The sequence below is a fragment of the Falco rusticolus genome, chromosome 18 (assembly GCF_015220075.1).
Source record: "Falco rusticolus isolate bFalRus1 chromosome 18, bFalRus1.pri, whole genome shotgun sequence".
NCBI classification, from domain to species: Eukaryota; Metazoa; Chordata; class Aves; order Falconiformes; family Falconidae; genus Falco; species Falco rusticolus.
Genome location: NC_051204.1, coordinates 2,512,846 through 2,527,489, shown reverse-complemented (window position 1 = coordinate 2,527,489; position 14,644 = coordinate 2,512,846). Strand labels below are relative to the sequence as shown.

Below are 14,644 nucleotides of genomic sequence, written 5' to 3'. Positions count from 1 at the left end.
ACCTCTGTCATCAGGAGAACCTCCGTTGTGGGGCAACCTCCACCATGGGGGGGGGGGGGACACCTCCATCATGGGGGGAACCCTTGTCATGGGGGAACATCCATCATGGGGAAACCTTCACTTTGGGGGACACCTTCATTTTGAGGGACCCTCCATCGTGGGGGGAACTCTTTATGGTGGGGGAACTCTCTGCATGGAGGATACTTCCATCGGGGGGGGGCACCTCTGTCATGAGGATACCTGCGTTTTGGGGTGCCTCCCGCACGGGGAAACCCCCTGTCATGGGGGAAACCCTCCCATGGGGGAGTCTCCATCACGGGGGAGCCCACCATCATGGGGCAACCTCCGTTTTGGAGGAACCTCCAAGGCAGGGAGACCCTCCAGCGTCCCTGCGTGTCTGTGCTTCCGTGTGTACATACATGCCCATGTGTGTGCCCCCACGCTTGCCCACACGTGTGTCCGCTCCTGTGTGCACAGACACATCCAGGCAGGTCAGCACACGCCAACACGCAGGCACACGCGTGCGGCACGGCGCCCACACCCCTCTATACACACACGCGTGTGCCCATCTGCTCCGTTCATGTATGTGTCCCCCCAGCTTGGCTTGCGGGGTGTCCCGTGTCCCCACGGCCGGGCCCCCGGTGCCCCCGCACACGACTGGGGGGCCCCGGCCCCTCGGCTGGTGGCCACGGGGTCGCTATAAATGGCCGGGCAGCAGCTGGGCTGCATCAGCGCGGGGGTGGCCGAGCACGGCCGGCTCCTTGCACGCGCCGGTGGGTGCCGACAGTGACCCACACACGCGTGTGCACAGGGCGGGGGTCCTGCAGGGGAGTGCAGGGGGCATGGTGAGCCCCAGGGACATGGGTGGCCTGGCACACGTATGGCCATTACATGTGCAGCCCGTGTTATACGTGCTGGATCCCCTCCTCGTGGCCCCAAGGTGCTCCCTGGTGCACACAGCCATTTGCACGCCTGCTCACAAGCACGTCCCTGGCGTGTGCGTCCCCTCCTTGCACACACCTGTATGTTTCTCCTCAAGGGCACACGCTCCCCTCACACGCACACCCACACACCCCTTGCACACCCGCCTGCTGCGCACTCACACGTGCTCCCTTGTGTGCACACATGTGCACGGACGTGTTCCCCTTTCACACTCGCTCCTTGTTGCACACACCTCCCCTTATATACCCACAGTCCCCCTTGCACACACACTCACCCTTTCAGGCACCCCTCCTTGCACACTCAAGTGCCTCCCTCTTGCACGCACACTCTCCTTGCTCTCCCAGTGCCCTTTGCATGCTCACACTCACCTTTGCACACACACCCCCTCACAGCCCCCACTGTACATCCCCCACCCTTGCACCTCCCCTTACTCACACACTCCCCCTTGCACCCCCTTGCACACACAGGCAACCACACTCGCACCCCCCTTCTTTGTGCACGCTCACGCCCTTGCACACCCCTTGCACACCCCTTGCCCACCCCCTCACACACCCCCTTGCACACACAGGCACACACACAGGCACACGGACACCTCCCCTTGCACACACACTCCCCCCTTACACACACATGCAACCACCCTCGCACCCCTCCTCTTTGTGCACACTCACTCCCTTGCACACCCCTTGCCCACCCCCTCACACACCCCCTTGCACACACAGGCACACACACAGGCACACGGACACCTCCCCTTGCACACACACTCCCCCCTTGCACACACATGCAACCACCCTCGCACCCCTCCTCTTTGTGCACACTCACTCCCTTGCACACCCCCTGCACACCCCCTTGCACACACAGGCACACAAACACCTTCCCTTGCACCCCCCTTGCACACACGCACTCCCCCCTTGCACACGCATGCAACCACCCTCACCCCCCTCTTCTTTGTGCACGCTCACCCCCTTGCCCACCCCTTACTCACCCCTTCCCCACCCCCTTGCACACCCCCTTGCACACGCAGGCACACGAACACCTCCTCTTGCACCCCCCCTTGCACACGCGCACTCCCCCCTTGCACACGCATGCAACCACCCTCACCCCCCTCTTCTTTGTGCACGCTCACCCCCTCGCCCCCCCCTCGCCCCCCCCAGCCGCCCCTCGCCCCCCCCCCGCCCCCGCCCGCGCCGCCCGCCCCTAATCGACTCCAGCTGCAAAAACATTCCCCGCATTCAGAGGCGCCGCCGCCTCCGGAGCCGCCCCCCGCCCGGCCCGGCCGGATCCCTCCCCCCAGCCCCCCCCCAGCCCCCCCGGCCCCCCCGGGCGGCTGCGCCGGAACCGCGTGGCCGTGGGGCAGCCCCACGGCTGGACCCAGCGCGGGGGCTGGGCTGGGACCCCCGTGCCCACCCATCCCACACGATGGGGTGCTGGGCTGGAGGTGGGGTGTGCCAGGATGGGAATGGAGCATCACGCCCACCCATCCCGTGTCCTCTGGGTGGTGTGTGGGGTGGAGGTGGGGAACCATATCCATCCGTCCCACCTTCTCCAGGAGCTGCACCAGGATGGAGACAGGGTTCCATGCCCACCCACCCCTCATCATCCAGGAGGGATGCTGAGGTGCTGGGATGTTCTCCAGGAGGTATGCTAGGATGGAGACAGACGGGTCCCATGTTCACCCATCCTGTCTCCATCCATCTCACGTTCTCCAGAGGGGGTGTTGGGTGGAGGCAGGGTACTGAGTCCATCCATCCCATGTTCTCCAGGAGGTACACCAGGATGGAGAGGGGTCCCATGCTCATTCATCCCTTGTCCATCCATCCCACGTTGTCTGTGGGGGGTGCTGGGATGGAGACGGGGTACCATGCTCACCCACCCTACTTCCATCCTCCAGGAGGGAAGCTGGGATGGAGATGGGGTACAACATCTGCGCATACCCTGTTTTCAAGGATGAATGTTGGGAATGACACAGGGCATCACATCTACTACCCCAAGTTCTTCAGGAGAATGCTGGGATGGAGAGGTGGCCTCACGTCCTGTGGTCCCACACCCTTCAGGCGTGATCCCTGTGCAGATGGGGTCCCACATCACTCAGGCAGGGCAGTGGGATGGGGCCATGTCCCACATCGTCAGGCCAGGATGGTGGGATGGACACAGGATCCTCCATCTGCCTTGGGCAACCCAACCCTCATTAGGGACAACCCTAATTGCCAGGGTGGGGGTGGGGGCACATCTTGCTTTATGGCAGCTTTGTCTCCTTTAAGAGCGGTGCAGCGAGGAGCCGAATTTAGCCATCGCCCCACTCTGCCCACAGCACCCATGGGTGCTGCTCCCCGTGGCCTTGGGTCCCTGCTGGCTTTGTCCTCCTGGAGGTTAAGGCACATCAAGCTGTGAGCCGGCAGCTGCCTGCAAGTGGGGGACAGCCAGCCGTGTCCCCACCAAGGCCCTGGGACCTGTCACACCATAAGGGCTGATAGAAATGATCGGTGGGGACGAGTGTTGTGTCACCACAAGCTGTCCCCCGTCACCTCCCTGCTCCCCATCATCTCCCTCTGCCACCCCCCAGGTCACTGCTGGGGACACAGGATGAGAGTGGACAGTGGCAAGGGGGGGGGGGAGCAGGGGGAGATGGACCCCACTGCCCTGAGGGCACTGTCACCCTGGTAGGACAGGTCCCAAGGGAAAAAGTGGGGGAGCCCCCAGGAGACAGAGGGTGGGACAGCCCGGGGGCCAGGGGAGCCGGGGGGCATGAGGACAGGACTACCCATGGGGCAGGGTCCCTGGGGGACAGGGGACAGGACAGCCCATGGATATGGGGACAGGAGAGCTTGTGACCAGGGGAGCCCGTGGTCCGGGGACAGCCAGCCAGCAGCCAGGGGACAGGAGTGACTGTGGCCTGGGGAACAGAAGCACTGGGACAGCCAGTACTGGGAACTCCTGTGACCTGTCCTCCTCCCAGCAAGACCAGTTCCTTCCTCCAGCATCCCTTTCCCTGCACTGGTTTCACCCCCTGGGGCTGTCTCGTCATCACCCCACAGCTGACTTGTCCATGGCTGCTCCTCGTGGGGACCCCCGGTCCCCATCCCCACCAGAATGAGCCCCATGAGGCTCCCCAGGCACTGGTGTGATGAGTTGTGGGTGCTCTGGGGCCGGCAGGGTGGGCATTTGCTGGGGCAGGAGGGGCTGGGGCGCACTTTAATTGACTTCTGCCGCATTGGGCAGCTGTGAAAACAGAGCGGGGCTCATTAGGGGACATCAAAGGACCCCCAGCATGCCCAGGCGGGGACACGGTGGGACAGGCCACTGGCGTTTGCTCCCTTTTTGCTTGGCTTAAAAAGGAAGAGGAGGATGGGAGTCACCAGCCTGGGAGGGCTGGGACTCGGCTGTGTGCAGCGAGGAGGGGCCTGTCACTGTCCCCTGTCCTCTGTCCCCAGGGGGGACCTATTGTCTGTGTTAGCCAGACCAGGGGGTGACCTGTCCCCAGGGTGCCTTGGACCTGGGAGGACCCATCCTGGAGGTTAGTTGGACTTGGGGTGACCCACCCCTGGGGTGACCCATCCCCAGGGTGACCTGGTCCCATCACCAAGGTCAGCTGGATCCGGGGTGACCCATCCCCAGGGAGATCCATCCTTGGGGTGACCCACCCTTGGGGTGACACACCAGGGGACAGAGGGGACACATGCCGACAGCTCCTGCCCTGCTCTGCCTGCAAACAGTCCCGAGAGCCAAAAACCTCCAACCCCCCCCCCCCCCCCCAAAAAAAAAAAGGCTCCTGGAGGGCCCTGGGCTGAGCCACGCAGCCGTTGCCGGGGCAGGATCTGGCCCGATGCCTCCAATCCCAACCCCAACCCTCCTGGACATCGCAGGAGCCTGCAGGGCTGGGGAGGGGGGCCACGGACGCAGACCCCCAGGTGGGTGCCAGCAGCATCTGTGGGTGCTCAGCACCCACAGAGCCGCTGGGCGCAGCCACCATAATCCCAGCTCTGTTTTCCAAAGCCGAGACACCGAAGCCTTTAAAAAAACAATCATCTCCCAGCTCCTGCATTCCTGGGTGGAGAGTTTACATTCCCCCCGTCCCTGGCGATCCGCGCTTCGCCTCCGGAAAACAAAGCGGCCTTGGGTGGGATCTGCCTTTTGGGGAGCGGGACCCCCCGGCTGGCTAACGAGAACCAGCCGATGGCCAGCACCCCCAGGCCAAAGCACCCAATGCCAGGGCTGGATACGGCCCTGGGACCCCTTATGGCAAAGGTGAACCCACCCGTGCGATGCATGGGTGCACGGAGTGGAGGGGTGCTGGGGGGGTCCCCCTGGCCCCTTGGCCGAGGCTCATCCTGCCAATGTCACCCCCAGTGTGGTTTTCACTGCAGGAGGGAGGCAAAGACATCGGCAGTGATAAAATCAACCCCATTTTAATTCCCATTTCGAGAGTCACCAAAGGCTGGGGGGGTGCCGGGGGGGTCCCAGCCAGCTCATCCCATCCCTCAAACTGCGTCTCCAACCCCTGGAGCAGGGGGGAAACCCTGGATACGTTTTTCCCCCCTCTTCTCTCCCCCCTTCCAAGTCATCGCTGGAAAATTAAACCGGATCCAAAGAGTTTTTCCTTTCCAAAATGTGCTGGAGAGGCACTGCCTTAACCCTTTCGCTTCTCCTTTCACTGGAAAATTGGGATTTTTAAGGGGGTTTTGGAATCATTCCGAGGCTTTGCTGGAGAAAGGGGAAGGGCTCAATCCCCCCGCAAACCCCCTTTGTGCTTGGAGGATCCCCAAATCCCCCAAAATGATGGAGACAAGAAGTGCTGAGGCTTCCCGGGGCCGGTTTTGGGGCACCCGTGGGGTCAGCGCTTCCCCGGCCATGTCTCCCTCTCCATTTTGGGAAGAGTATTTTTTTAAATTTCAATTAAATCCAGCTGATTAAATCCATCCTTCCCCTCCCTGAGCTCTGTGCCAGCCCCCCTCCAGCTGAAACTCCCCACATCCCATCTCCAGCATCGCCCAAATCCCGACAAGCTGAACTGGAGCCGGGACCCACTTCTCTCCGGAGACTGGGGATCGGGGGGGGGGGGGGGGGGACGGCCCACACACAGCCAAACCCCCTAATCCTACAGAAAATGTGAGCTATTTCCTTCAGGGGGGGCTCTCCTAAGCACAGGAGCCCCCCCACCCTCTGCAAAACGCGGAAAATCCTCGTTTTGGGGGTTAAATCCGTATTTTTCCCCTTGCAAAGTGCTTTGTTCCAGCTGGAGGGAGATTCTGGCTCACCCCCACGGTGCGATGGAAGCGGGGGGGGGGGGCGGAGGGGCGGGCAGCAGCACCCATAGGACCCCCCCTGGGAAAAAAAAAAACCCTCAGGGATAAGTTAGCATTTTGTTTCACTTGTTTGTATTTGCTACGGAGTGTTTAAAAAGTAATTTGGGAGGAAAAGGCTGTGGCCAAGCAGGGGGAGGTACAGGCAGGGGCAGGCAGAGACCCCCACCCTGGGGGGCTGGAGGGGGGGTACAGCCCCGTCACAGCATCTTCTGGGTGCAAGCAAAGTGTGTGGGGGGGTGGTAATACAAAAAATATCAACTTTTTGGGGGCTTCCAAAAGAAAAGCAAAAAAAAATGGGATTTTTATTGGGCTTTTTCTTTTTTCCCCCTTTTTTCCAGGGGCCGCCAGAGCAGCGCCAGGGAAGGGCGGCACAGAGCGGGCACAGAGTGGGCACGGAGCCGGCTGCTCCCCGAGCCCAGCTACAGCCCCCCAGCCCTGGCGGCACCGCGGGCAGGGGGAACCCCAACCCAGAGAGTGGGGAGGGGTGAGGGAGGGCGAGAATCCTCTCCCAGTCCGGGCAAATGGTTTTTTCCCCCCTTTTTCTCCTTTTTTTTCCTCTTTCTTCTTGCCGCTTCCCTTTTTTCCCCACTCCTTGTTCTTCCTTCTTTTGCCTTTTTCTCCCCTCCTTTTTCTCCTCTCCTTTCTCCTTTTCCCTCTTTTTTCTCTCCTTTTTTTTCCCTCCCTTTCCTCTTTTTTCCTCCCTTTCCTCCTCTCTTTCTCCCCTTCCTCCTTTTTTCCCCCTCCTCTTTTTCATGTCTTAAATAGAAATATATGATTAAATTTACAAATGCTATTTACAGGTTTAATTACAAATAAAAAAAAAATCAAAGAGAAAGAGAGACACCCCTTAGACGTTAATAAATCTAAAAATAAAAAATATATAATACCCCCCCCGCCAAAAAAAAAAAAAATAATTCAAGCCGAAAGGCAGCAGCGGTGGCCGGGCTCGGGGGGAGTCACACCGTCGTCTCGCCCTGCTTGCTGTTGGTGAGTCGCGTGTAGAACTTCCTCCACGAGTGCAGGGTTTTACCCGACCATATCCAAAAGCCGGAGGTGATGCCCACGATGAGAGTCATGAGATACTTGATCATGTAGACGGTGAAATCGGGGGTCATGCGGGGGGTGAAGTGGAGCGGGCAGGGGATGGCCAAGCTCTTGCAGTTCTGGCTGATCCAGCTGCGCTCCCAGTGCTCGCGGAAAGCCTGCTCGTAGAAATAGCAAGCGATGACGATGGTGGCCGGGACGGTGTAGAGGACGCTGAAGACCCCAATGCGAACCATCAACCGCTCCAGCTTCTCCGTCTTGGTCCCCCCGTGTTTCATGATGGTGCGGATGCGGAAGAGGGAGACGAAGCCAGCCAGAAGGAAGGAGGTACCGATGAAGAGGTAGACGAAGAGTGGGGCCAACACGAAGCCCCGGAGAGGGTCGATGTTGTTGAGGCCCACGAAGCAGACGCCACTCAGCAGGTCCCCGTCGATCTGCCCCATGGCCAGGATGGTGATGGTCTTGACGGCTGGCACAGCCCAGGCAGCCAAGTGGAAGTACTGGGAGTTGGCCTCGATGGCCTCGTGGCCCCACTTCATGCCAGCGGCCAGGAACCAGGTTAGGGAGAGGATGACCCACCAGATCGAGCTGGCCATGCTGAAGAAGTAGAGCATCATGAAGAGGATGGTGCAACCTTCCTTCTTGGTGCCCTGTACCACCGTGCGGTAGCCATCCTCCTGGAAACGCTCGTTGCAAACCACCCTCTCCTCCAGCACGAAGCCGGCTATGTAGGCCACCGACACCATGGTGTAGCACCCCGAGAGGAAGATGATGGGTCGCTCGGGGTAGCGGAAACGCTGCATGTCCACCAGGTAGGTGGTGACGGTGAAGAAGGTGGAGGCGCAACACAAGACGGACCAGATGAGGATCCAGATACGGGCAAAACGAATCTCATCCTCGTTGAAGAACATGTGGCCGTCGGGCCGGGTGGGCTCGCAGGGCGCCGCGCAGTCCTTCTCACCCAAGAACTTGTAGTTGAGGTAGCTGGGCACCTTCAGCGCCCGCGGGCAGTGGAAGGGGTGGTCGAGGGTGGCGTAACGAGGGGCTCCCGGGGTGCCCTGGCCAGCCAGCGGCGTGGCACTGGTGAGCAACGCCGGTGAACCACCGTCCTCCGAATGGTTCTGCCCCACGCAGATCTGCTCGGCGCCATGCCGGGGGAAATTCTCACAACGTAATCGCTCCGGCCACTGGAACCCAAATTTATTCATGAGGGCTTCGCAGCCCTGGCGGGCACGCTCGCAGATGGAGCGGCAGGGCGGGATGGCCTGCTCCAGCACCGTGCAGACCGGCGCGTACATGGAGCACAGGAAGAACTTGAGCTCCAACGAGCACTGGACCTTCACCAAGGGGTAGAACTGGTGGACCTCCAACCCCGCATCCTCCTGGTTGGTGTGACCCAGCAGGTTGGGCATGATGGTTTGGTTGTAGGCGATGTCAGTGCAGAGCGGGATGGAGATGGGCTGGCAGAAGCCGTGGTCGGGGATGGAGATGCCCTTCTCACCGTGCAGCTGGCTCCGGCACGGCGCCGGCACGCTCAGCCCCACCAGCAGCCAGGCCAGGGTGAGCAGCACACGGCGGGGGCCCATGGTGATCCCAGTTGCCGCGCCTGGATTTACCGTGCCCGGTGCCCAGCCGGTCAGCCGGTCCTCCTGGCCGGATCTGCCGTGCCCCGTCCTGCTTGGACGGCTCCCGGTGACCGGATCTGTCATGCCCGGTGTTGGTTAGATGACTCCCGGTGACTGGATCCACTCAGGTCCCGCCTGGACGGCTCCCGGTGACCGGATCTGTCGCGCCTGGTGTTGGTTAGATGACTCCTGGTGACTGGATCCACTCAGGTCCCGCCTGGATGGCTCCCAGTGACTGGATTTGTGGTGCCCGGTGCTGCCTGGATGGATCCCGGTAACCAGATTTGCCGTGCCCGGTGTTGGCTGGATGATTCCCGGTGACTGGGTCTGCTCAGGTCCCGCCCCGACGGCTCCCGGTGACGGGATCTGCCGTGCCCGGTGCTGCCCAGACGGCTCCCGGTGACGGGATCTGCCGTGCCCGGTGCCCGGCGGGACGGCTCCCGGTGCCCCAGCCCGCTACGCGCGGTGGGACGGCCCCCGGGGCTCAGACGTGGCGCTCCCGGTGCCCGGCCTAGACGCTCCCGGTGCTCCGCAGCGCTGCTCCCGCTGCCCGGACTTGGCGCTCCCGTTTTCCCGCTGTCCCGACCCGGTGCTCCGCAGCGCAGCTCCCGGTGCCCGGTCCCGGAGCCCCGGCCGGGCGGGGGCGATAGCGATGGCGGGGCGGCGGGGGGGGGGGGGGGGGGGGTAGCCGGGGGGGGTACCGGGGGGTGCCGGGGGAGCGGAGCGGCCGCACCGGACGCTCCCGCCGCCTTTGTGCGGGGCAGCGCCGCGTCCCCGCCGGGCGGAGCAGCCCCCCCGCGACCCGCCCCCGCCGGGCCCCGCCCCCCCCGCCCCGCCAATCACATTCAAACGGTGCGGCCGTCCCGCCCCCCGCCGCCCCGGGACACGCCCCCCCCCAGCCCCCGGGGGTCACCGGGCCCGGGGCAGCCCGCGGCCCCCCCGCCGTGAAAACTCCCCCCACGGCGTGGGGTCGGGACGGGGCCACGGGGAATAGTCCCTCCCTGTGTCCCCTGCCCCCCATGTCCCCTGCCCCCCCCCCCGGTGTCCCCTGCCCCCCATGTCCCCTGCCCCCCCGTGTCCTCTGCTCCCCGTGTCCCCTGCCCCCTCCGTGTCCTTTCCCCCCCCCGTGTCCCCTATGCCCCCCCGTGTACCGTGCGCCCCTCCGTGTCCCCTTCCCCCCCCTCCCCGTTCTCTGCCTCCTCGGGTCCCCTGCGCCCCCCTTCCCGTGTCCATTGCTCCCCTGTGTCCCCAGCACCCCCCCCGTGTCCCCTGCTCCCCCGTGTCCTCTGCTGCCACCCCTGTCCCCTGCGCCCCCAGGTCCCCTGCACCCCCATGTCCCCCCACCCACGGGGCTGCTCCCCTCTTAGCCTAGGACCCACATCCCCCGCACTGTCCCCAAGTCCTGCTTTAGGGTGCACCAGGGCAGGATCAGCCCCCGCAACCCCCTGGCACCCACACGGGTCCCAGCTGCCCCCCGCCCTGGGACAGGGATGCTTCGGTGGGGCCACCCTGGGGTGATGCTGGAGTTGGGGTGTCCACAATGTCCCCAAATCAGCCCGGGGGTGGCAGGGTACATCCTGCCACCGGCCCCACAGCCCCCCCGCTCCCGGCCGTGGCAAAGGCCACCTCTGTCCCCACAGCCAGGGCAGTGGGAGGGGGCTGGGGAGCCGGGACACACTGGGGGGACTGAGACACACTGTGGGGGACTGGGACGCTCCGGGGGGGAACCAGGACATGGCAGGGGGATCCAGGACATGCTGAGGGATGTGGGGGGGAACAGGACACATTGTGGGGACCAGGACACATTGTGGGGGACTGGGACAGACTGGGGAGAGACTGGGACACACTAGGGGGGCACTGGAGGAGACTGGGACACTCAAGAGGGGGACCAGGACACAGCAGGGGGATCCAGGACATGCTGGAGGATCTGGGAGGGGAAACCGGGACACACTGGGGGAACCAGGACACATTGCAGGGGACTGGGACAGACCTGGGGGTGGTGGTGGGTGGTGTACTGGGACACACCAGAGACCCTCATCAGGGAAAGAAAGAAACTGCGGGCGATCGCCCCAAATGTCGGTAGTGGTGTGGGGGGCTGCCCTCCCCAAAGCAGAATCCCAAGGGGAGACCCGGCGGGCAGCCCACCGCCCCCGTCCCGCTCCTTTCTGGGGGGGCGAGGGGCTTTCTGCTGGCTGCCGCCTTCCCCTCGCCGTCCTCCCTCCCTTTCTCTCCCTTTCCTGTAACTTAAGCTTTTGTTGTGAGCAGGAGAAACCCGGGCTGCCGTGAAAAGAGGGCCCCACCGCCTTTCAGAGCGTAATTGAAACCATTGCGCGGCTCCTGGCCGAGGGGGAAGGGCAGGGGGGGCTCCAGAAATCAAAGCCCGGGGGGGGGGGAACGGGACACACGAGGCGCACCCGCTCCCGGCCCCCCCCCCCCCTCGCCAGCTCTCGCCCGGACGTGCCGGTTGTCACCGTGGCGGCTGGTGGGATGCTGGGGGCTCCCCGCTCTTGCAAAAGGGTTGGGGATGGAATGGGGGGTGGGGGGGTGGGGGTGTCCCTCCGTGGCTCTGGACGAGGCTGGGACCGTGGTCCTGTGGAGTAGGGCGGGATGGGTGCCAGTGGGCGGGCGCCCACCCGTCCACTGGCTGGGGCACCCAGGGGTGCTGCCTTTGGGGACTGCGCCAAGCCCACGGCCGCCATGTGCCGCGGAGGGCGGCTCGGCACGGCCGGCGTTTGGCAGCTGCCCAGCGCGTCCCAGCCGGGAGGCTGCTGGCGAAGGGCCTGGCATGGCGCCGGGCTGCGGGGGCCGGAGCCGAGGCCGGATCCTGGCGAGCGGCTGCCTCCCAGCCTGCTCCCGGCTCCCCCTTTGCAGGCATGACGTGGGACGTGGGACGTGGGGTGGCTCCTCCAGCCGCGGCTCCCCTCGGCCCCCTGGGTGCAGGGTCTGGCTTGTCTGACCCCCCACCCAACTGGTGTTCCCAGCCTTGGTGGCCTTTGTCCCAGCTGGGGACAGGGACAGAGGGGGTGCAGGGGTGTCTGCACAGCCACATGGATCTTGGCTTCCTAAAAACTTTGGATTTTGGATTCTTTTTTTTTTTTTGGGGGGGGGGGGGTGTCACTCCCGGAGAGGGTGGCAGGGGCTGTCCCTGTGTTCCCCATCCTTCTGGGTGCTGCAGGGTGCTGGTGGCTCAGGACAGGGGGACCCCACGACTTCTGGGCACCAGGGACACATGGGGATATGGTCCCATCCAGAGTGGGGGCTGAGCCTTTCTGGGGAGGGGGAAACCTGGAGCAGAACCTGCCAGGCAGCCCCAGGAGGGACCCCTGGGTGGGCTGCGGGTGTCAGGGGACACCCCAGGGAGGCAGCTGGTGGGGTCCTGCCAGCTCAGGGGTGTCCCCTCTCAGGGTGTCTGAGGAATTCCTTTGGTCCCATTGGTCCCTGTCACCAGGCTCCCAGTGGGGTCCTCAGGTGTTGCCAGGGGTGTGCTGGGTGGGAGAGGGTCCTGCCCCCTCCCCAAAGGCTTCCCTGCAGGGAGCCAGAGTTGTTGTCCCAGATAGAGGGGACCCTGGGAGGACAGGGACCCATCCTGGCACCCAGTGAGCAAAGGTAGGTGCTGCCAGCAGGCCAGGCTGGGCGTTACTGGGAGTATGGGGCCAGGCCCAGCTCCCCCTCCCAGGGCTCCCCCAGGAGCTGCTCAGGGTGGGAGGGACCCAGGAGTCCTGATCCCCTCACTGCTTCACTCTCACTTCATCCCAGTACAGCACTGGGGGATGCTGGTGGGCGCTGCCAGTTCCCTGCCCCCAGCACCCCAGCATCCCCAGGTCGCCGCCAGCAGATGGTCCAGTGCTGCTGAGTGCCAGGGTGCCTGTGGGGTCCTCCCTGCACCCAGGAGGGCCAGGGATGGGGGACACAGCTGGAAACACCCCCAGGTCCTGGCCTTGGAGCCCCGGCAGCACCCCGAGCGGCGCCCAGCATCCCCCGTCCAGCCCTAGGCAGAATGGGCAGCTCTGGCCCCTCTCCAAGCCTCCTCCCTGGGGCCAGGAGCCCTGGTGCACACCCATGGGTGACACCAGGGCTGGCATGGCAGCGGGCACCAGCCCCACACACTGCCCCGCTCTCGGGCCAGCGGCTAGCACCACTCAGGAGGGCAATATTTGGGGGGGGGGGAGGGCTCTGGCAGCACCAGCTTCCATCACCCGCATCCCTTGGGGATGGGCACAGACAAGGGTGAAGCAGGAATCAGGGGATGGAACGGCTGTGCCAGGCGATGCCAGGCAGGACAGGGACCCCCGGGGGTCCCCCAGGAGCTCCAAAGAAGGCCCCCCCCAGACCCTGCCCCCGGTTTTGTTTCACACTTAAGAGCCTCTAATTAAAACCAGTCACAAAAGCCTTGGCTGGCGGCAGGCTCAAGGTGCCAGTGGAGGACGGGGGTCTGTCACCAAGGGAACAGAGAGGGATGCGGGCCCTGGTACGGGCACCGCGGGCCCCCCCCACACCCCCATGTGTGAGCAGGCACATGTGTGCACACACATGTGGACACATGTACACGTGTGCTCATGCACACACCGTGCCTGCAGGAGGGGTGAGCATGGGGAAGTGGGAGTGGGGCTTGTGTGGAAGGTCTGCTGGCACATGTGTGTGTGCACACGCCTGTGCCCAGCTTTGCTGCATGAACACTGCCCTGTGGGTTAGGAAGGGCAGGAACCAGTATCTGCTGTTCTCAGGCCTGGTTTGTACTGGTCTAAACTGGTCTAATGGTCTGCAATGGCTCCATGGGGTGGGAGGGGGCCCTGAGCAGCACTGGCCAGGTAGGCTGGGGGGCGTGCTGAACCCCGGGGTACCTGTGGGGTGCCCAGCACTCTAGAATATCCGTGGGGTGAGCTGTGGGGTGCCCCAGCACCCCAGGGTACCTGTGGGGTGAGCCATGGGGCAAGCTGAGCCCCAGAGTACCTGTGGGGTGCCCAGCACTCTAGAATATCCGTGGGGTGAGCTGTGGGGTGCCCCAGCACCCCAGGGTACCCGTGGGGCGAGCTGTAGGGCGAGCTGAGCCCCAGAGTACCTGTGGGGTGCCCCAGCACCCCAGGTCACCCAGGGGGTGAGCCATGGTGTGCCCCAGCACCCTGGACCCCCCTTGCTGGGCACAGCATGTTAACCAAACCCCAGCACCTGGGGGACCCCGGGACAGGAGCAGTGGGCTGCCAGGCGACCCCTGAGAGCAGCTACGAGGAGCTGGGGGGGACAAGCCCCCACCAAGATGAGGGTCCAACTGGATGGACACCCATGCTGCAGTGTCCCCCAACCCCCCAGGCGGTGCCAGTGCGGACAGGACCCACCCGAGCGGGGCTGGCGCAGGGGGAAGCTGGCTTAAGCACACCTTGACCTTCCTGGCAGGGGAGGGATCCCTTCAGCTTGTCCGACACATCTCCTGCCAGCGCCCGGTATTGAAAGCGCGGCGAGCTCGCGCGCGGAGGAGCCGGCATGAAAAGGCAGCTTAGGCATCTCCTGCTGCGAGAGATGGATTAGGGGCTTCGGGGAGGGCCGGGGGCACAGCGAGAGGCACAACCGCCGCGCCTCGCCGGGGCCAGGCTCCGTGCCGCTGGGCAAAGAGTGGGCACGGTGCCGCCGGTCACCGTCTCACTGTTTCCCGGTGGGAGAAGGGGGCAGTGGGCCAGGCCTGGCGGCGTGGGATGCTGGGGGCTCCCTGAAAAGGGGCACGAACAGCGAGGGGCTGTC

The 14,644-nt window shown here is 64.1% G+C and overlaps 1 protein-coding gene across 1 annotated transcript; it reads right to left on the bottom strand.

The window, feature by feature from the left end:
- Nucleotides 1–7,100: 7,100 nt before the first annotated feature.
- On the bottom strand, nucleotides 7,101–9,610 carry FZD2 (frizzled class receptor 2). Its single transcript, XM_037411462.1, has one exon. The coding sequence runs from the start codon at nucleotides 8,993–8,995 to the stop codon at nucleotides 7,199–7,201; it is 1,797 nt and encodes a 598-aa protein (XP_037267359.1). The 5' UTR covers nucleotides 8,996–9,610; the 3' UTR covers nucleotides 7,101–7,198.
- Nucleotides 9,611–14,644: the final 5,034 nt, after the last annotated feature.

Bases quoted from the DNA above. Each gene is read 5' to 3' on its own strand.
- FZD2 (XM_037411462.1), bottom strand. From the start codon at position 8,995: ATGACAGATCCGGTCACCGGGAGCCGTCCAAGCAGGACGGGGCACGGC.